At 43.4% G+C, this 21,476-nt stretch overlaps 6 protein-coding genes across 6 annotated transcripts; all 6 read left to right on the top strand.

Moving 5' to 3' along the window:
- Positions 1-3,721: 3,721 nt before the first annotated feature.
- BDB00DRAFT_943069 (uncharacterized protein) lies at positions 3,722-5,743 on the top strand (the record flags this gene model as incomplete). Its single annotated transcript, XM_053129426.1, has 5 exons — positions 3,722-3,826; positions 3,951-4,484; positions 4,765-5,079; positions 5,378-5,446; positions 5,514-5,743. Exons 1-5 carry the CDS (start codon positions 3,763-3,765, stop codon positions 5,741-5,743), a joined length of 1,212 nt encoding a protein of 403 aa, XP_052973499.1. The 5' UTR covers positions 3,722-3,762.
- Positions 5,744-6,379: 636 nt separating this feature from the next.
- On the top strand, positions 6,380-9,964 carry BDB00DRAFT_933633 (uncharacterized protein; the record flags this gene model as incomplete). Its single annotated transcript, XM_053129123.1, has 14 exons — positions 6,380-6,557; positions 6,624-6,793; positions 6,882-6,912; positions 7,052-7,215; positions 7,327-7,467; positions 7,544-7,842; positions 7,923-8,022; positions 8,096-8,360; positions 8,422-8,668; positions 8,743-8,816; positions 8,880-9,122; positions 9,200-9,314; positions 9,396-9,444; positions 9,502-9,964. The coding sequence occupies 14 exons, from the start codon at positions 6,380-6,382 to the stop codon at positions 9,778-9,780; spliced, it is 2,355 nt and encodes a 784-aa protein (XP_052973498.1). The 3' UTR covers positions 9,781-9,964.
- Positions 9,965-10,295: 331 nt separating this feature from the next.
- BDB00DRAFT_878803 (uncharacterized protein) lies at positions 10,296-10,739 on the top strand (the record flags this gene model as incomplete). The annotated part of the gene is made up of 2 exons (XM_053127781.1): positions 10,296-10,439; positions 10,503-10,739. The coding sequence occupies 2 exons, from the start codon at positions 10,296-10,298 to the stop codon at positions 10,737-10,739; spliced, it is 381 nt and encodes a 126-aa protein (XP_052973497.1).
- Positions 10,740-14,311: 3,572 nt separating this feature from the next.
- Positions 14,312-14,681, top strand: BDB00DRAFT_855383 (uncharacterized protein). Its single transcript, XM_053125721.1, has one exon. The coding sequence runs from the start codon at positions 14,399-14,401 to the stop codon at positions 14,612-14,614; it is 216 nt and encodes a 71-aa protein (XP_052973496.1). The 5' UTR covers positions 14,312-14,398; the 3' UTR covers positions 14,615-14,681.
- Positions 14,682-14,800: 119 nt separating this feature from the next.
- On the top strand, positions 14,801-15,467 carry BDB00DRAFT_878800 (uncharacterized protein; the record flags this gene model as incomplete). Its single annotated transcript, XM_053127780.1, has 2 exons — positions 14,801-15,091; positions 15,216-15,467. The coding sequence occupies 2 exons, from the start codon at positions 14,801-14,803 to the stop codon at positions 15,465-15,467; spliced, it is 543 nt and encodes a 180-aa protein (XP_052973495.1).
- Positions 15,468-20,847: 5,380 nt separating this feature from the next.
- Positions 20,848-21,452, top strand: BDB00DRAFT_774877 (transcription initiation factor TFIID subunit A-domain-containing protein; the record flags this gene model as incomplete). Its single annotated transcript, XM_053120185.1, has 3 exons — positions 20,848-20,961; positions 21,089-21,203; positions 21,295-21,452. The coding sequence occupies 3 exons, from the start codon at positions 20,848-20,850 to the stop codon at positions 21,450-21,452; spliced, it is 387 nt and encodes a 128-aa protein (XP_052973494.1).
- Positions 21,453-21,476: the final 24 nt, after the last annotated feature.

Genomic DNA, 21,476 nt, shown 5'->3' with positions numbered 1-21,476 from the left:
TGCCGCCATCTGCAGTGTAATGCCCTTCTTCGAGCTCTTGTAAGCGACAATCAGATCGCGTTGCTCGTTAGTGAAGGAGACGTACTCACGTAGTGTGGTAGTTGAAGTAGAGCTAGACATTTTGACAACATTTCAATCTTCCAGAAGTTATTCTTTATATACAGTACGGTACTACAGTGTGTCGGGGTGCGCTGGTTCAAAACTTTTATTATACGGTTAAACTTTGTTCCTAAATAGTCCACCCCCTTTAACGTCAACCCCCGTTAGCGTCAACACTTTCAGCTGTACTTGAGGGTTGACATTAAAGGGGGTCCACTGTAGCTCCATATGGTACCTGCCACCTAGAAACATAAATTTTTGGACCAATTTTTGATGTTTTAATACAACTTTGTTTACTTATACAGCCCACTTTTTTGGCTTCATAGAACGATAGAGAGAGGCTCAAAGAGCAATTCTATGAAGCGTTTCTATTTATTAACAGGCAAAAAAAATTGAGAAATAAAGCGTCAAAGTTGGGGTAGATTCGAAAATTTAGCAGATAATTTTGTCAGAATGTACACCCCACCATACCCTAGTGTATGACATTGAATCGGCGATCTCCATGTTAGGAAGGTAGTGTAACATTAGTGATAAAAGCCGGTGCAATGTATACCTCAGCCTTCCGATCAACATTGACTGTAATGGTGTCATGTAAATTATAAGTAGGATGACAAAGTTTTATTGTTCCTTCTTCTTCCAAAACATTCCATACAATGGAGAGACTCAACAAGTGCCAGAAGCACCTTAAAAGCATGCAAGAGTCAAAGAACACACTTAAGTAAATTTCTTGTGCATTCAAAGAGAACTGTCAGTTTTTAAGAATCATTTGAGAGTAGTTTGTTTACATTATGTCAACCTACCCCTCATTACTAGCGTTAATGAACCTACTTGGATACCACTTGTGGATAATGTGAACAAAAGTGAATACAATGAGCTTTTCGATTTCGACGATGAAATGTGGGAGGATACTGCCGAAAGTACCAATCAAGGCGCTGCTGATGCAGAGAACTGGCGGCTGCTTGGAGTTTCTGCAACAACCTTAGTAGATTCTGCCACCAATTTGAGTCTTGAGTGGAGAGATGGTGTCGATGACTACCTTCCAGACTATAGAGGTGTTATTGACTTATTTCTTCTAGTTTGTTTGTTGACTGGGTCATCTTCTTACTGCAGTCGTTTCCAAATACAGGAAATGGCAAAAGACTACACAGCGCCGTCGTAGAAATGCAAGAGAGCTCGCTGCATCAGGTAAAAAGCATCGAAAAATAATAGAGTTCTTTGCTGCATCATCGACCACCGATCCATCGTCATTGTCAGCTGCAGATGAAGCCTTGATCGTTCTCGAAGATCAGTCGCTAATAAAGGAGAGACATGCGGCTTTGCAACAACTGATGCAGACCAGCTGAAACCAGCAGTCGCCATCAGGCCAAATGAAGCCATACGATGTCCTACGGTACAATTGTGTCTTGCAATTCCTGGGATATCTAATCGAGCATCAAGGCCAAAAGAAACTAAAAATCGTCGAATCTGAAAGAATTGCGAAACAATTAGGTGGTGGTTCCATACAGTATTTGGGTCAGGCAATGAGATCGTGAACCAAATCATATGTTCTCACTAGCAAAGTAACTGCTCATCGCCAAGGCAAGCATTCCAAGCGAATTTTTCTGCTTGCCGATGAGGATATCAAGCTTGCAATTTACAAGTGGATCAAAGAGCAGCCCCCACAGCAAAGAGAAGTGGAGCTGATCAAAAAAAAATTGCAAGAAGATATCATCCCACGAAAGCTCGGTGTGCTGGTGTCGATTGGTGTACGAACAGTTGCAAGAGCTTTGCACTTACGGGGATACAAATTCCGAAGAAATATGAAGAATGTACGTATGAATGCTTTTTACCATTTGACTATCTATATGCATTGAAAGGATATATTGGTTGAACGAATTTATAAGTTGAGTGGATGTACAGATCGAGCAGATATTGTAGGCTGAGCTCAAATTCTTTTATAGGTTTTTTAGAATGGTCACGAAAGAGATGATGTGGTGAAATATAGAAAGGAATGGACCAAGAGAATACTGACATACGCCAAAATATGGTCACATACACCGGCGAGAGTATGGCAATCGAGTATGTTCCGGACACTGTACGTAATGGCGATACCCGTTATGTGCTAGTTACACACGACGAATGCATTTTCTACTCGAACGACGGTGTCAAATCTGCATGGTTCACTGAGGAAGAAACCGTTTTGACACCTAAAAGTCAAGGTCAATCAATAATGATTTCTGATTTTATGTGCTCCTGCCATGGATCGTTGAAGATTGATCCAGATGATGAAAGATTTGGTGATCTCCAATTCAAGGAATCCAAAGCAATCTTCTATCCTGGCGCGAATAGGGACGGCTACTGGACTAGCATGAATATGGTGAAGCAATTACGCGAGCGAGCCATCCCGATCTTCAATGCACTACATGGAGACGTTTGCATTGGTATGTGCACGTGAAGGGAGAATATTATATATTACTTGATTTTGAGTTTTTAACGATCGTAAGTAGCTGTTTTCTGCTTCGACCAGAGTAGCAATCATAACGCGTTTGCACCAGATGCGTTATGCGTTAATAGAATGAGTCTGCATCCCACAGACGCGGGTGCCGATCCTAGCAACCATTTAAGTCCGGATGGTTTTATACCGAGCTCTCCGGGTATGTGAGGGTACCAAAGCTGCAAAACATGTATCTCAAAGATGATAATGGACAACTGAAGTTCAAAGGCATCAAAATAGTAAGTGATCATATTTTTTTTAGCTTGAAGTTAATGCCGATATATATGTTTCCTGTGCACCAAGATCTTGTCCTGTATCTATCATTCATAAAATGGTTTAGATCTTGCAAGAGCGTGGCGCATGGATTCCTGGTCTATTGTTGACATATAAGAACAGCCCTGGTACTCTGATAACCGCTGTTGCGCTCGTCATCTTCTTAGGTCCCATCCTGATTTTCGGAGACAGGCGACAGCTCTTGCAGAAACTGTTGAAAATGCTGGCCATATATTCGATCTGTACCCCAAGTTTCATTGCGAATGCAACTTTATTAAAAGATACTGGGGTGCTGTAAAGAGAATTGCCAGGGAAGAATGTATTATAGCTTCAGATCCCTCTCCCAAAAACATTACACAACATTCCTTTAGCTATGATACGTCGCTTTGAGCGAAAAGTATGGCGTTATATTGACGCATATGAGAAAGGACTCACTGGACGAAAAGCAGAAAAAGCAGTGAAATAATATAAATCCCGCCGGCGAGTTTTCGACATTGATGATCTCACAGACGAAGAATAAATATCGCTAGCTAAAAACAGAAGTTTATAGAGGCGGAAATTAAAAATTTTGAAATGTCCACTTGTCGTTTCTAGGTGGCGGGCACCATACCAGCACGATTTGTCTTAAAAGTGGAGTCGATATGGTACTCTTCTATATGAACACAACCAGCTAGAGGGGAAAAAAAGGAGTAACGAAACCCACAGCAACAATATTATCAGCAGTGTCAGAGTAAATCTATTTTTTACTCATACAATAAGGCAAAAACACTACGTTTTTCTATATACTCTACTTAGAGCATCCCCAACGGTCAGTGACTCGTGGAATTTGGCAAGTGAAAATAGAAAGTGGAGTGTAGTTCCTAGCTAGAGGGGTTTCTCCGCTACTCATCACTTTTGTAGCCTCTGAGACCAATTCAATGATCCCTAACAGTTCTACAACTACTTCAACTCCTGCTCCTCCATACCCAAACCTCGAAGATGGTGATGGCTACTCAACGTCCTCCAGGTAGCTCCCCCAAACCCATATGGGCCAACGTGGTTTGCAACCAATGACGCACCCTCTTCACCGAGGAAGGATTCAATAAACAACAACGATCCCACCAAGCTACGGCTATCTTGGCTTGGGTGCTTAACGCCAATGCTGTCATTTTTGACTTCACCACCGACCTTCCATCCAAAGCAGCTGCTTATGCAGAAATCAAAAAGCTTGGTTTGGTGTTAGGTGCCTCCACTATCCCTCGCTCTCGCAATCCCAGGGATATGCTTATTGAAGTTCGTTACAAACACGAAGAGTCCATTGACTGGGCTATTTCAGAAGGTGTTATGTATCACAACATTAATTATCGTGCCACCAGAGCCATATCCGTGGACTCCGACATAATTAAGGTTAATCTTCGTCAGTTACCATTTATTGAGGAGCATATCCTCCAAGCGAGTATTCGAAACACGGTGCAGGACTATGGACGTGTATGTCAAATAAGTCTCTATGGCAAACCAACAACCAGCATCTTCAAAGGAGAAACCACCCCAGACCCAAATTATTTGCCCATATTCGGACGCCGTACGGGCCTCTACAAGCTCTACGGAACATACCCTGTGGCCTCTGTGGTGTCACGCCGTGCACACCGTAGAAATTATAGTATGCTCAGCCTACCATAGCACCAGCTTTCTCCCTTCTTTTTCTCAGAATAATTCTCACTACATTGCGTCCTCCATTTCGAAAATGAGCAACCAGGAACCCCAACCAGAGCAGTCAAATGCTTCCAACAACAAATATTACCGCCCTAAGGGAACCAAAAAGTGGTCCACTTGGAACGCGTTAACTCACTTCCTTTCTCAAAATAGCACTGACGAAGAGCGAGAAGGTTTGCTATTTTGTATATAGGTAAAATGAGAATTTTTACTTATCTAGTATATAGAATGGGAAGATATTATCAGACAGTATAACGATGGAGAGTTGACAACGACAACTGCTCAACTGGCTGCGATCTGTGCTCGCATGAACGAGGAGCACCAGAAAAAGCTTGAAGAGAAGGTCAAGCGCATGAACCATATGATGGAGCAACCGGCTCCTATGGATCTAGATGTTCGTCAGCAGCTTGGGAGAGCTTTCAGACGCGAGATCATATCGGTTAACCACCGTGCTAGCGTGGCCATGGGATGGAATGTCGGCACGCTCATGTCTCCCCAGTTTGAGACCGATTGGATGCTTACTACACCTATAGTCTCATCTAGTATGTAAAGTAGTAAATATGTTTTTAGAAATGCTCATATTCAAGGTTCTAATACCAACTATTAAGAGGAAGCTCAGAACGCATTGAATAAGATTGAATGGCGTCTAAACTTCCATCGACATTGTCAAGGTTAATACTACACTGTAATAGTAACATCTTATTGAGAAAAAGGATTATTTATTTATTGACTTTTCTTAACAACAATCTGTCACTATAGGAACAACAGGCGGTAACTATCGCTAACACATCATAGCATTGTTAAAAGGAGCTACTAATGTATATTATTCGTTTTCGCCAGGCCCTCGTTTGACCAGAAAGCCTACCAAAAAGAAAAGCACGGTTAAGGACCTCATGATTGAACTCTGTAGTATGTTACAAGCAGTGCCTGCATTGCAGTTATCAATGTATTAATACTTGTAAATGAATGTATGTAGACAACGAAGTCGACAAAAATTTGACAAAGTTTCCGTGGAAAAGTTTCAAGAGGGTGTCAAACGGTGGGATAATTCGCTACAGAAATGAAACATTGGGGTGCGAATTCACGGGTTTTGATTTTGGCGAAAAGGCAGATACTGCTTTGTGCCCGAGTGACATACCGTATAAGAGATGGTCAGAGCTGTATGATGCCCTTATCAATGGCCAAATTAGTTTTGAAAAGCTTTAAATTAAATGGTTTAGCACATTTTAAAAAGTTGCTATTGATAAAAGAGACATATTAGCATCCAATAGGTATGTTAGTTCATTTATTAAATTACAGATCATGATTTTACTGTGTAAGACAGAGTGATCTGCGCTAGGGGACATGTGGTCGTTCCTTGACAAGCAAGGATACTATACATATACAAAGAATATGAGGCCATAACTGAAAAAAACCGCATAGAACAAAAAGAGTTAGACGGTGTGGTGGTAGATGGGTAGAGGTGGAGCGAGAATGATGAAATTATTAGGAGGCTTTCTTCATGCAATTTGGAATGTCCACAGTAATACTTTTAGAAAGCAAGGAAATTTGAAACAGTTCCTAGCATCCGAGCATTTTTACCCTATTACATAACGTACTTCTGTGTACAAAATAAATTGTGGATTAGGGGATCGTCATAAAAAATTACAGGAAAAAAAGCTTTCCTCAAGCGCGTGGTACTTTTTTGTCAAGTTGCACGTTTACTGAGCAATAAACAGAAGTGATCAACTTAATATGTGTTGCAATATAAATATAGAGAACTGAGATGAAAAATTATCTTTTGAAGGTTCTTAGCTACAACGTAACAAACAACAGACCGCACCATCTTATTAGCACTAGATCATGAGTTTTAACGATCGGTTCAACGAAGACGACGCCATGGACCTAGTGGAATCCACGATGTTGAGCGATGGGAGAACGAGAACGAAAAGCCGCAAAGTGTATGCTGGTGACGATGCAGTTGTAGCTTCTGCTCCCACTATAAGAGATACGCGTCAAAATTCACAGCATGATCAATTAGGTAACTGATTCGCATGTAAGCACACTAAATCTTTGCTTAATATAACATATACTTTGTAACGCGAAGATCACGGAGAAACCGATGATCTCGACTATGGTGACGGTCCTGGTAGCGCTTTTAATGAAGGCTTGACAGTGTTTCGTCTGAATGACCATGACATCGAAAAACATAAAAGGAGATTGGAAGCTCTTGATGAAAACTGGTCCGAGGTCTTTAAGGTGCTACCGAAAGACTATGTAAAGTGCAGGGAAAGTAGCGACTATAGTCTGGCCGATACGACTCCGTTTTTTCGACGCGCGCTGCACTACATGCGATAAAACAAAGGAACGGGAGATCCTTTGCGTTTTCATTACCGGTAACGCATTACGTTGCATTAATAATTACCAAACATACTGTGATATGGACAACTGCTAAAACATTCCTATAAATGCCGTCCAAAACATACGAAACAGGCATTAAAAGTTATAAAATACCATTCTGTGAATGTAAATCAGACGCCTCAACCCTGCTTTACCATCACTTGTTTCCGTCATCTCCCGCCTCGCCGAGGACAGCATTTCATCTCCCATTGCTTGATTTCTATTACGCGCTTTTGGCTGAAGGTCATTTAGCAGCACAAGCCTTTGGAAATGCTTGCTCTTATGTGCACAAGTTTGAGGTACTGTTACTGCTAATAGAATAATCAGATGATAACACAATGGAGCGAAATCACTTATCATAACAGTTATTCTAATGTATTATATATACATTTGAATTTTATGGAATAAAGAATCCTGATAGAATTCGAAAGACTTTAGGAAATGCACATACAGCATACATGGAGCTGAAAGAAAAAGTGACGGATGAAATGGTTAACGAGTTCAGCAATATTACTCCAATGGAGCGAGATGCGTGTCCGGCTTGTCCCAAGGTCTCCTTCTCGTTTTATAATTCAGTGCTGTCATGATATTTTGATGAGCTAATGACTCAATATACAATTTACACAGGAAGGAAAACTGTTCGTCGCAGTCGATGGCAACATGCAATTGCGACGACGCAAAGCACATGCAAATGACACAAAAAAAGCTGAAGCAGCGACGTTTTTCTCGGCTGATAACATGCATGACGTTTACGAAAAGCATGAAGTCATCAATGCCGTCAATAAGCGTTGCGAGAGTGAGCTCAAAGCTGTTACGTCCGTTTCTGCTGCTGTCGAGAAGTTCTATGAAAGTGGAATAGTAGGCTGTGTATGCGGCAGACACAATGTCCCACTTCAGTTTACGAATATCTTTGCTTCTGGTGAAAAGTAATTTTAATGCTTTTTACATGCATGCAGTCTATAATCCCTAGCGTATAATATGCACTTACATGTTGAGCTTTGTATAGGTACAAATATGCTCTATCTGTGCTTGCTGTTGCCACTAAGGGATACAAAGATGTCAATATTTTGTATGATCTTGGTTGTCGCTTTGGACCATCATTTAAGGTATTTTGCCGTGTCTAAGAATATCATCGCATCCGGTAAACAAATTGATCTTTAATTACTTATGCACCATTAGCAAGCATTTCCCAATTTTGCTCAAGCTGGATCACAGATGGCCGTCTCCGTTTTCCATGCATACGCCCATTCAATGTCTTGCCAGGTCGATTATCATCCACGATTCATAAGCGGCTTTGGACTGACAGATGGAGAAGGACTTGAGCGTCTTTGGTCCTACCTTGGAGGATTTGTCTCAATGACTAGACAAATGAGCGCCAAGAGACGTCTGTTCGTTTTACAGCATGCGATTGGTCATTCGAAAGCCAAGACTATAATCAATATGTGTATGCATGATTTTAAATGAAGTTATAAATGATTGCGTGATACTCATAATAGTACCGATAGGTTACGCGCTTAAAAAACGGACGAAAAGGGCAAAGGCAATCATCAAACAAGCGTCTGCATACTTGCGACACAGAGCTACCCTTGTAGCTTCCGGCGGTACGCCATGCTGGTGGTGGAACGAGGACGGGAAGATAGATGAGCTCAGATTCGAAGAAGAATGGAAAGATCGTACTATATTCACTGGTGTCAAATCTCTATCAGTAAAAATACAGTATTATGAAGAACTAGAACATTTTTACGCGGTTGAGTGAGTTTACAAAGTGTTTTTGTAGAGTGCTGTAAAATACTTAGACAACTAATCCATTCGGAAAACATCATTAGAGCGGAGCGCATTACTTTATCGAGGGAGCTTCAAGATCCAGATAAATGTGCCAATATGACTATGGCGGAAGCAGGTATGTATAACGATTTTCACTCCCTTTCGTTTATGCGTATTAAGCTATTGTTATCATCAATAGACGAGAAATTTAGATTGCTTCGAAAGGTCTCAAGAAAGCTCGAGATCGCTGAAGACAATGTTACCAGAATTGAAAGGGTGCTAAAGCCTGAACGAAGATGGCAGATAAATAGCACAGAATACGCAAGCGCAAAAGAAGCAAAAGCAAAGCGAGAAAAGGAAGATAGCCTGTATAAACTAAAATCACATATAATCTCGCGTAAGATGATGTATGATCAGCTGCGTAATCGAGAGGGCAAAATAGGTATTGTATATCTGTTTTTTGAAGTGTAAAAATGAGAAAGCGCTGCTGATGGATATAATTAATTAATTATGAAACAGGCGAAAGAGTAAGCACGAAAGTTAGAAGCGCAATCAAGAAACGAAGCACTGCAGCTGAAAAGCAATTGAAGCTATACAATGCTGCTTGCCATCTGTTGTTGGAGCCTGAAGTCCAGTGGGAGGATGTCTGTCATATAGAGACATGATTTTGGGAACAGCACCATATAGCAGAAAGCAACGACGTCGACGTTCTCAGAGAGATTATGAACATTAAGCGCGCCGAGGAAGAGCTGATGATGATCGAGGTTAGTGTTATGGTACTTCATTGAAACTCCATACTGTGATCTCAACTTTCCACTTAGGACGAAGAAAAGAATCTGGAAGCATACGCTGCAGCACGTTATAGCGCCATTCAAGATGCCATAGAGGCGACGCATGACGATGGGTGGCAAGCTATTCTTGGTGATCTTTTGGAACAAGCTGAACGTCTCCAATGTAATATCAGAAGCAGCAAACCGCGTACTGTTGGTGAAATTTCACAGATCGACAACGACGAACAATACGGTGACGATGCGGACGATGAATATGACGAAGACGTTTACTTTGTCCATGCTGAGACATATGAGGATATTGAGAAGTAACATGACGAGCTGATGTACGAGTATATGCCGCCAGTAGATTATACTATGCCTGACGAAGATATTTCTCTGCCAGATGCAGTACTTTCAGAAGAGACACTATAGAGCCAGCAATGTATATACGCCGTTGTAAATCAAGAGCTCTTTTATAATCCTTATTATGCTTACTTATACATTGTATGTTATTAGACCTGTTATGCGAATATGATTTTTATTATGTGTAATAAGCACCTATTCTGTTACTTATTTTCTCAATACTGCGTTGAGCGTTAATCCTCATAATTTAAATCAGATATATATTTATAATACTGTAAGCTACCAGAAAAAGATGCTCTGGTTGGGGTTCCTGGTTGCTCATTTTCGAAATGGAGGACGCAATGTAGTGAGAATTATTCTGAGAAAAAGAAGGGAGAAAGCTGGTGCTATGGTAGGCTGAGCATACTATAATTTCTACGGTGTGCACGGCGTAACACCGCAGAGGCCACAGGGTATGTTCCGTAGAGCTTGTAGAGGCCCATATGGCGTCCGAATATGGGCAAATAATTTGGGTCTGGGGTGACAGAAACAAACTGAGGCGGAGCTTTTGGACTCCTTTTGACATACCACCAGCAACCCCACCGACCCCAGAGCCACAAGAACACGACAACACTAGACCACAACACGTAGCCTCCAAAACAACTGTCGACCACGACTCCATTGACACCTAGGCTCTCTTCTCTTCTCAGGAAGAACAGGTTGGCAACACCTCTGAGTCGCCCACACCAAGCAAGGATCATCCTATGACAAAAGCAGGACAAAAAGAGCAGGATGACCAGCCCAACGACCATCCAACAGCAAAGAAACAAAAGACATCAGCGCATCCACAGCAACTCCAGGCCCACACTAGCTCGCACCAGACTTCCATGGATTCCGGTTCTGCGTCGCCGCCACCCTACAGTGGTGGTATTCTGCGTTCAGAATAATGATAAAAACCATGCTCGAATTGCCTCCTTGAACAGGCGCAGCGTTTTAAAGGGGGCTAACCAATCTGCGCAATCCGAATTCATCGCACACCTACGATCTAAACATCTCGACGTCGATATACTTGCACTCCAGGAAGTATCACACACACATTCAAATACACTATCTGACACTGATCAAACTCTTCTTACCCGTTTATTTCCCCGTTCCTCTTCTTGCTTTACAAAATATTGTGGCCTAGTTTGCCTCAACCCTTCTTATACCTTATCTAATACCTATGTGACAACTGGTCAATGTTGTATTATTTCTGATATTTGTATGTCACAAGGGGCTCTGTTTCGTGTAGTGGTGGTTTATGCCCCGGCGGAATCTCAGAGTTTTTCTCTTCCCTTCTTGCCTTGCCTTGCTTCACAGAGTTTTCTGAGACTAGTGTCATAGTGGGCGACTTCAACTTACATCTGGCGCGCCAGTTACCAGCTCCTCTCCACCCGTGGGGTCAATTTCATCGCGATAACTGTGTGAACTGTCTTTACTTCGACGATAGTGACACACTGTTGCCACAGTCCACTGCACCTACGTTTACATAGGGGACTATGAGAACCACCATCGACTATATTTTTGCGGCCTGGCCTCTTCAACACCGTGTTGTTAGCAGCGATCAACTAATGCTGTCACACCGCTGGACCATGACATGCTGATTGCCGACCTACGTTTAGACCAAATAACCTGTGGGCCTGGGACCTGGAGATTCAACCCCTCCTTCTCGATCAGGCAACCTTCTGCTCGCTCTTAAACACGACAGTTGATCTCATGCTATCTCAGCTGTCGAACTCCTCTCTTCCTGTGCACGATCAGTGGGATCACTTCAAAAGGGTCTTGAAAGGAAAATGCCCTTCAGTTCAGCTGCAAACATAGCCGTACCATCAAACAACGATTGCAGCAACTACAGCGCCAATGACGGGATCTCCAAGCGCTGCCTTCTTTACTGCCCCCGTTGAACAAGAGATTGCTGAACTCTAGGAGCAACAGACTCGTCAGTTGTTACTGCGCACCGCCACTCGCTGGCATGAGCATGGTGAGCGTAATAACAAGTATTTTTACTGGGTACTTCGCACTCGTCAAACAGCAACTACCATCATGCAACTTTGTGATCGAACCAGTGGTGCTCAGGCATCTGATAAAGAAAGCATCCTCCGAATGACGCACGACTTCTACACAAGGCTATTCACGCCCGATCGCGTTGAACAATCCGCCATCACTAGACTGTTGTGCAATGTTCCGTCCTCAGCAGTACTTTCTAACGTACAACGTACGCGTCTCACTACGCCCTTCACCCTGGCTGAGTTGCTTTCGACGCTCGAGCACACCCCTAGGAAAGAGCCCCGGCTTGGATGGTATTCCCTTCGAAGTCTACCATCATCTAAAGGAAAAACCTAGTGTTATGTCCTTGCTACTATTAGTCTTGAACCAAGCACTACAAGAAGGCCAGTTTCCACAATCTTGGCTGGGAACTAAGATGGTCCTACTGTTCAAAAAAGGTGATCCCCAACTGCTACCAAACTGGCGCCCTCTGTCGCTGATCAACATGGATGCCACGTTGTTTACGAAGATGATGGCCAATCGCTTGCAACCACTGATGGCTCAACTTATCAACGAACACCAAACTGGCTTTTTTAGCGAAGAGATTGATATCTGATAACGGATGGGTGGTACAAAACATCATGAATCATGCGCGCCAGGTGGCGCCTGACAACCCGTCAGTTGGGGTCCTATTGGACCAAGAAAAAGCATACGACCGCATACACCTGGAGTACCTACAGCAGGCAATGGCAAGTTTTGGTTTGCCCCCTTCTTTCACCTCTTCTATTTTATCTTTATTCTTTTCCACTTCTATTTCTATTTCCGTTAATGGCTGGCTCACTGAGCTAGTCCATCAACACTGAGGTCTGCGCCAAGATGATCCACTTTCTCCTTTTCTTTTTAATATCATATTGCCTTTGAACCCTTTTTACGTACCCTGCTTTCCGACCCCCTTCTACCTGAATCATTCTTGGCCCCTCTAACCGAACCTAGATGGAACCGTCGCGCCCATTTCCATCAACAGCCGCCCTCATGCTCTGGTCCTCCCATCAAACTTATGGCTTACGTGGACGACTTGCTAGTCTTCTTGAACAACCCAGCCAAATGGCAGCGCCTTATGTCCCACTTGGAGGCTTATGGACAAGCATCTAATGGCTGGATCAACCTACAAAAAACCGAAGTATTCTCTCTCTCGGGTCGTAGTCACGCTACCTGGCATACGACCCTGCAACCAGCTGGAGTCTGATGGCACGATCAAACGTCCCCTACTGCTGTCACATACCTGGGCTATCCTCTCTACAGCACTGACACTCAACTGATGGATTTTCTGGACCACCTCTACAGCAAAATTGAGAATCAGATCCGCCTTCTCAGCCAACGACGACTATCGATATTGGGCAAATTCATGATAGCTAACTCACTACTATTATCTCGTCTGTAGCATGTGCTGCGGGTCTGCATAGTGCCTAAAGCTTGGTTACGCAAATGTACAACACTAGTACGTAAATACGTTTTGTCCTTTTTTCCATATCCGAAATGGAGCCATGCATGTGCACCGAGGATTGAAGGTGGCCTCGGCATTGTCGATCTACACACCCAATATGCAGCTCTACACCTCGTATATATACAACGTTTGTTTACCAGCAGCACGAACTCGACAAAACGTACCTTCATTGCATCATTCATACAGCAGCTCCTACAACTATATACCGGGCAGCCATCGCCATACACCATGCTCGTGTGTCACTCTCAGCTCAAACGCTTATGCTCTCCCTCGCCTAATCTCGTTCATCTTCTTGACTTACTCGACAAGCTCCCCTCGTTCACAATTCCTACCAACACCCCTATTTCGGCCGTCATGGACCTGCCCCTTTGTAGCGTCCTGTCACCCACCACTTCCGACCCGGCATTCGCCAAATTATCTTTTAAACACCTGGTGTCTGATGCTTATCAGTGGTCTCCCACCGATCGCCAGCTTCATCTCGCCCGTCGTCCCCGCCAGCCGATCGCTATCACCACCGCTCTCACCCAGGTACTCCAAGGACAGTGGCAGCTACATCCAACGATCGAACGTGCTCTTCATTCGCAGTCTGATCCACGGTATGCCTCCAGTTGTATGAACTTGACCCACTGGTCATTACCCCCACAACACCTTCGTCCTCACACCCACCGCCAAACGCACGCCTCCCTCGACCGATTTTTATCCTACATATCGGCCCCGGCTGCTTAAGCCGCCACTGGCATACACAGGCAGTCGCTTCATCCTCTTCCACGGCAATTATTACCGCTCTACAACCACCGGATTGGCGCCTTTTCTGGCGCTCGCGCTTACCACAGGGCTGCCGCACTGCCTGGTGGCGCCTGCTGCCTGATCAATCGACTCTCCAATAAGAAACACCTGCACCGTATCTTCGTGGCAAAGCATCCGACCACCACTTGCCCATTATGCGAACTCGAGCCCGAGTCGCTCCGACACTTTGCTTTGGATTGTCCATTGAAGACAACCTTTTGGCTTGATGCGTTGCGGACCATACACGCCCCACCTTCGGTTACTTTGGACAATATATGGGATACTCTTCACATGCGTTTTACTTCCGCCGACAGCTTCTGTGCGCGCAACATGGCAAAAATAGGACTAATATTCCAAACGACTTGGGCCATACACTGGCATTCTGTCTTAGATCAGACACCTTGGAACCACACTATAGCCATGAACCATCTTATCTCCCTATTAGCTCGATACACATTTCTATCATCACCTGTTAATGTTGACTCCACCAATAATATTAGGGCATAGAGCCCCTAATTTAAATAAACATCTTTCATACAGAAAAAATTATTTCCTGGCTAAATTTGGCCAGACGATCCAAAGTAAAAAGAAATTGTTACATTTATTTCGCAACATGGATTCCAACACGCGTTTCGACGAAGCATCTGATGCCTCTATTAATATTCTTTTTCCCCTACTCCTTCCCCTACCAGCATGGAGCCAATTTCGGCTACTGCTTCTGGGGAGAAGCATCTTCTTCAACTGCTCCTCCATCGCGTTCCCGACCTAAGAACCACGAGCCCAACTGGACTGATCCAGAAGATGAGCAGCTTTGCACATCTTGGATTAGAATCTCGGAACGGCAGATACCAGACGTATGACGATTTCCGGATTGATGTTTACGAAGACTACACCGCCAATCAGCCAGTTTCTACTGAGCGCAATGTTGGTGGTATGCAGTCGCTTGTTTTCGAACATCCAGAAAGACGTCTCCAAATTCTGTGGGTACATGAGTAAATTTGAAAACCGCAGTGGAGACAACGACTTTAAAAAGGAATTTCCTACGTGTAAAAGTTAGCAACGGCCAATAATATCTGCTCGGTTGTACATGAAACTAAAAGGTGTAAAGCTTCTGGATGCGAAGGAAGCTTATAAGATCACTGAGCGTAAAACCTTCACAAAGGAAAAGTGTTGGATGATTTTGAAGGATCACCCAAAATGGCAAAATGTCTTGAACAAGAAGGGAAATGCCGATAGCAAGAAGCTAAGTGGCAAGGGCAAGGGCAAGGGCAAAGCAGTTGCCGTTGATCTGGACGGCTCTTGGCGACGAAAAGAGCACTGGCAGTCGCCCTGCGAGAGTGTAGCAGGAGAAGGAGCATGATGCGCGTAAGCGCAAGCTAGAAGAGGCGCTCAAGATAGATCGCATGTTGGCTGAAGAATCACGCAAGTGCTTCGAGATAATGATCGGGGAGATCCAAGACAGAATCCTTGGCAATCAAGGCATCAATGGCATGCAAGGCGAGAATGGAGGAGAAGAGGAAGAAGAAAGACAAGAAGAAGAAGGAGAAGAAGGAGAAAACTAATAAATTACGTTATATCCAAACAACGAAGCAATGAAATGAAATGTGTATTAATCTTCTTCCCCGTGGCGCTGCCATAAGTGTTCAAATACGATCCTCCTTCAACTGCGTATGTAAACGAGAATCTTGGATCTCTTGATAACAACCAATGTAGTCTCTTACAATTAAGGTAGTCAGTTGCGATCCGATCACCGTAGAAGACGAGTTGTTGTTTCGTCTACAGGCACGCCGCATTTCCTCCTCATCACGTTCATCCTCAACGATCATATTATGCAATATGATGCAAGCTCGCATGACATCTTTAAGATCTTCAATGCTCCTCAAGCGGGCAGCATCTTTGACGATACTAAAGCGGCTTTGTAGTACCCCAGGCAATTGTAATTAGGTGGTTTGTTTATTAGATATGCTATGGAATCACTTTTCTGATAATAGAGGAGTTATGTATATACATGTATATGCTAGGAGCATATTATATTTACAATTTTACTTTATTGGATATTACATGTAAGGTGCCCAACCTATTTATGTATATAACATATACAGACGGTAAACAATGTTAGTCATCATAAGGTCAATAGATCAGAAACAGATGGGAGACGTGTATCTATACTTTACCGACAAACATTTGACTCAGGTTCTCATTCGAGGAGGCTAAAGCAATGAGTCTCGTAACTTCACCATGAATGGAGCGGCCGTTGTGAATCTTGTTATCGATTCTTTTTATTTGTTCGCGGGTGACCGAAAGCACGCTCCACATCCTTTTCTTGCCGCTTCTTGCTTTTTGGCAAATAACTATATAATTTGACATTAGACTCAATATATGGTTGGCAAGTTCACCGTTCTTAACTAGCTTTTGCTTTTTGCCTAATGGCCGCGAGATCGTTTGCACCAATGTTGTCCATTTTGAATATATACCGTCAGCAGGATAATATCCCATATGGCACTCGTTGCCTTTATTACTGACGTTGACCGCCGGGGCACGTCCTTCGGCAAGCTCCTCAAAGAGGGGTGATCTGTTGATCACGTTGATGTCATTCAGGGCTCCAGGACAGCCGAAAAACGCGTGCCATATCCACAGATCGTACGATGCAACAGCTTCGAGAATCACTGTGGGTGCTTTTTCTTTGCCGGTGTACTGTCCAGCCCATGCTGTAGGACAATTCTTCCATTCCCAGTGCATGCAGTCAAGTGATCCGAGCATGCCAGAAAATCCGCGTTCCTTGTTTTCCTGCAACAGTCTCTCGACATCTGTTGCTTCCTTCAAACAGCTCAATAACGTCTCTGCAAAAGAACTTGAGGCATTCGAATGCGGTACTTTCACCCATGCGAAGATATTCGTCGGACGCATCCGCAGTTGTCCCGTACGCTAATTGTCTTATGACAGCCGTTACTTTTTGGATGGGCGAGAACCCAGGTTTGCGTGCCGCGTCGAGCTTTTGCTTGAAGAAGTCATCGTGAGCCTCTACTGCATTGACGATTGTAAGAAAAGATCACGACTCATTCGGAAACGCCGTCGAAACTTCTTTTCTGGGTAAACAGGGTTTTCAGTGAAATAGTCCTTCATGAGTTGTGCATGACCCTGCACACGATCGCGATCAATATAGGCGCCGTCCAGGAACAGAACCACGTAATTCCAAAATATTGCTTTCTTCTTCGTCTTGAGTTTGCTTCCAGCGTTTGCGATTGCATTCCCAGAGTGAATTAAACTCTTCCTCTTCAGCAAATATTTCGTTTATTTTGCGAGTATTGAGCACTGTAAATAGATGACTTTTGTTGAAGAGAAAAAAGAGGCAACTTTAGGAAATTAGAAAGTTCGGAATCCAATAAATTTAGCAAGTGGGATTCAAAGTACCGCTGGGATGCTCTAAGCAAAAACAGGTCTACAGAAGGTGAATTCTGTTTCCTGTATTGATCTACTTACCTCCGTATATCCTTGATTCATATACTGCTGTACCAAGAGCCGGGAGGAAACAAACTGGTTATCGTGTAGCATATACCGCGTACGGAACGTCTCGCCCCACCAGTAATACACCTGTGCCGCCGTCGCCGCATGATAGTCCCATTCATCGATGATTATCTTTATGAATATCTGGCGTTGAACGAGTCATTGCACGTGCTGCAATGAAGTCACGCACCTCACGCGATACACCTTCCGGGCGTGGAGCTGGAGCGGCTGCATGTTGCGATAGATGGCGAACAGTAAGCTCGATCGCTCCGAGATCCCGATCGATCACACTGTGCACAAATCCTTGACAATTGAATGTTTCCATCCGTTGGATGACACGTTGGCGCTCACGAACAGGGATCTAACATATAAAATTAATCCGATTTCAACGAAACTGCACGCAAACACTTTGCCTATCGGTTCCTTTTTATTGAATGCCTTTTTGACCGGTTGATTAGCTTACCTGATTTTGTATATCTACAGATTGAACGCATCTTGCGGTGAATGAAATGGCTTCATGAAGTACTGGGTCGCCAGTGTTCATTACATGATATCTGTAGTTGTCACAGAGCTGCACTGCTTCCAACACACGTGTGATTATACGCTGATCTGACCAAGTGCGCATTTCATCCTCGTAAACGATGTAGCCCGAAAAAGAGAAGACCTCAGTAACGACATCACCAACTGAATTACGGACAGCAAAGGGATAAAAGTTTCTCAACTCGTCATTGAAGATCATTGAGTCGAGTGAAACTGGCATTCTCGGTGTCTGTCTGTCACGACAGACAATGCACGTCCTGTACGGTCTTGTTCTACCGGCAAAAAGGGCAAACGGTTTCGTTTTTCTGCAACCCGTGCAGTAACGATCGGGATCACCAAGCAATTCCACAGCTTCGGTAATGGGACCGGCAGCATTAGTAGAGTTGTTTAAAGACATGGCAAGAATAAAGGCGCGATGCAAAAAGGGAGGAGAAGAAAGGAAGAGGGGACCCTTGTAAACGAACAAGCCCTAAATAATTAGATGCTACGTTTTTTTTTTGCTTCGGCTAAAAGAGTATCCGACATTTCTGCGTGAAATCTTGTAAACGCCTATAACAGTGACGTAACTACGTTATAGTCCCAATAAGAAGAATCTTTGTTTTGTCAATAAGCGCGCCTTCATCTATAAAAAGTCACAGACGCGCATTTTCTCACAAAACCAAAGTTTCATCTACGAAATTGTTTCTAGAATTTATTCTGGAACAGATGTACAGTACAACTATTCATGTATGCTTCTTTGTGATCGCTGGAATCCATCAAGTTTAATCGGTTTGATCAGCAACCGAATTATAAAAGAGCACGAACCTGTTCGTTATATGGTCTCAAAAGCATCGTCCATGTTAAACAGACATCGACGTCCCTGTCAGCCAACCGTCCTTATATGCGTTTACACGTTATGTTGTCGACTTAGGCCTGATGGTATTATGCATTACAGCTTCACATCCAAGGAAGAGGCAGTGATAAATTTGATGCAGCTTTCTCTCCCTCGGCCATTTTGATAAAAGTTGCACATAGCGCAAGATGCAATGAGAAAGGCACTGAAGACATTTCGTTATTATGCGTCTGCTGCTGACATTGAGCTCTTTTCTTTGATGATCACATATATAATGATGGTCAACTTACGATTGTCCAGCAAAGAATGAGCTCTACCGAAAATAAACCTGCAGTAATCTGTTGCTTTTTTATCTGCTGGCTCTATTGTTGTCTATCGTTTGCTGCTAATAAATTATATGGCATGACATTTTAGGCAGAAACGTATCTCGATCTTGCAAAGGAAAAAGCTGATTTTACATTTTAAAGGTAGAGCGATCTCCGTTCCTTAGCGAGCAATGTAGCTGATAGTACATACTATGAAACTATTACTACCTTATCTGCCTTATCTTGGATATACTGTACCTAACTGACTTTGGTTGAGATTGCTTGGCTGGTGCTGTTTGTTGACGACAGACCGGTATTTAAATCTGCTGTTACTCATCAACAGCCATTTCTATTAGCGCAAGGGAGTCTTTTATTATCATGAGCTGCTTACACAAGATATTGACTTGTAGTTGTCAAATCATTTGGTAGATGAACCAAGTGAACGAGTTGACATGACAGGAGTTGAAGGCAGACTAGGATAATGAAAACTTCGATAGATGGCATACTACTGAAGAGTGATTATATAAAGCGTACTTGGGCGTTAGTAGTGCCTTTTTAGCATCAGCCGTTCATCAGCATTAGATTACAACTGTGATTTGATATAGTGCGTGCTCATGCTTGAAAGGGTTTAGAATCTAACGTTAGCGTGTCCTTGTCCTCATAGAGAGATTTTGACAAGAAAGATCCTAGTAATTTTTTTTAAAACCCCTCACCTGGCAAGGTCGATAACTTTAAATTGATTTTCACAGACAGCAGGCAGCGACACCTTCTCTTTTTTCGTTTAACTTTCAAGACACACCTTCGCGCCATGGCCAGCAACAATCCTTTTCCACAAAACTTGCAACAACTACCGATAATGATTCAACAGTATCACAAACAAGCAGAAATGCTGACCAACAACATTGCCAGCCTACGACAAAATCTTGAGCGAACGGATCTGTCTGCCGAAGAAAAGAATCAAATTAAACACCAAGAACAAGAAATGCAATCCAAACTCGCCGTTTTCCAGACGTTTCTGAACAATCTGACACCCAGACTTACGTCTGCACAACAACAAATGGTCATGCAACAACTTGCTGTGAATCAAAACATTGAATCAATACCACAACAACATTTACCGCAATCTGCGCCAGGATCGCCTGGATTCCCGCAGCAACCATTCAATATTCAACAAATCGGTAAACATTTATTTCGAATGGAAAAAAAGAACTTATTTTTATGCTGCTTTATTTTTTATGAAAAGAGAAGCGATTGGGGTTTTTTATGGTTGTGCTGACAGCAAAGACACGCGTGTGTTTTGGGTTATATAAAAAGTAGCAGCACAGCAACACCAAATGATGGCCATGGCAGCAGGTTCACCGCCGCAGCCAATTTCTTCTGCAACTACTGCTACTACTGCAACATCTTCATCTCGTCCACCTATATCCACCACACCTCTCGCGTCGCTGGCCCCTTCAAAACAAGGCACACCTGTCGCTACACCTACGAAAGGCATGTTTACGTTCCCTTCAATGTCAGGTCCGCCAGCTTCTGCGAATTCAGCGATGGCACAAAAACCAATGGCACCTGTGCCCGACTTGGACACGGGTGGACGCATACTCGGCAAACGAAAGATACAGGAGCTTGTGGGGCAGATTGATCCATCAGAACGGTTGGAGCCCGAGGTGGAAGACGTAAGTTTATTTCTTTTCGAAAACCAGTACTACTACTACTACTACTATGGGATTTTCAAAAAAAAAAAGTGATAAGAGAGAAGGAGGGAGTAGGTTACTATATTACGTTTAACTGATTATCTTGTAGATTCTGTTGGAGATTGCAGATGAGTTTATTGAGTCGGTAACAAAGTTTGCTTGTCGTTTGGCCAAGCATCGCAAATCCGATACACTGGAAGTCAAAGACCTTCAGTTGCATTTAGGTATGACGAAAACTCCACGCAGGATTGGGGGGAGGAGGAGTTATCTGATTATTTCAATTTTACATATACTCACCGATTCATATGTGTGCAGAACGGAACTGGAACGTCCGTATACCCGGATTTGCAGCAGATGAGATTCGTTCTTTACGAAAACCAGTCATTCCATCCAGTCATCAAAGCAAAGTGCAAGCAGTCAATGCAGCAAAAGCACAAGGCGCATCAAGTCATGCTAAAAAGGATAATAACTGAACTGCCATCTGTTGTGTGGCAGAA

This window comes from Zychaea mexicana, assembly GCF_025766255.1.
Source record: "Zychaea mexicana strain RSA 1403 chromosome Unknown BDB00scaffold_148, whole genome shotgun sequence".
NCBI classification, from domain to species: domain Eukaryota; kingdom Fungi; phylum Mucoromycota; class Mucoromycetes; order Mucorales; family Lichtheimiaceae; genus Zychaea; species Zychaea mexicana.
The sequence above is the reverse complement of the archived record's forward strand: the minus strand, read 5'-3'. Positions and strand labels throughout refer to the sequence as shown.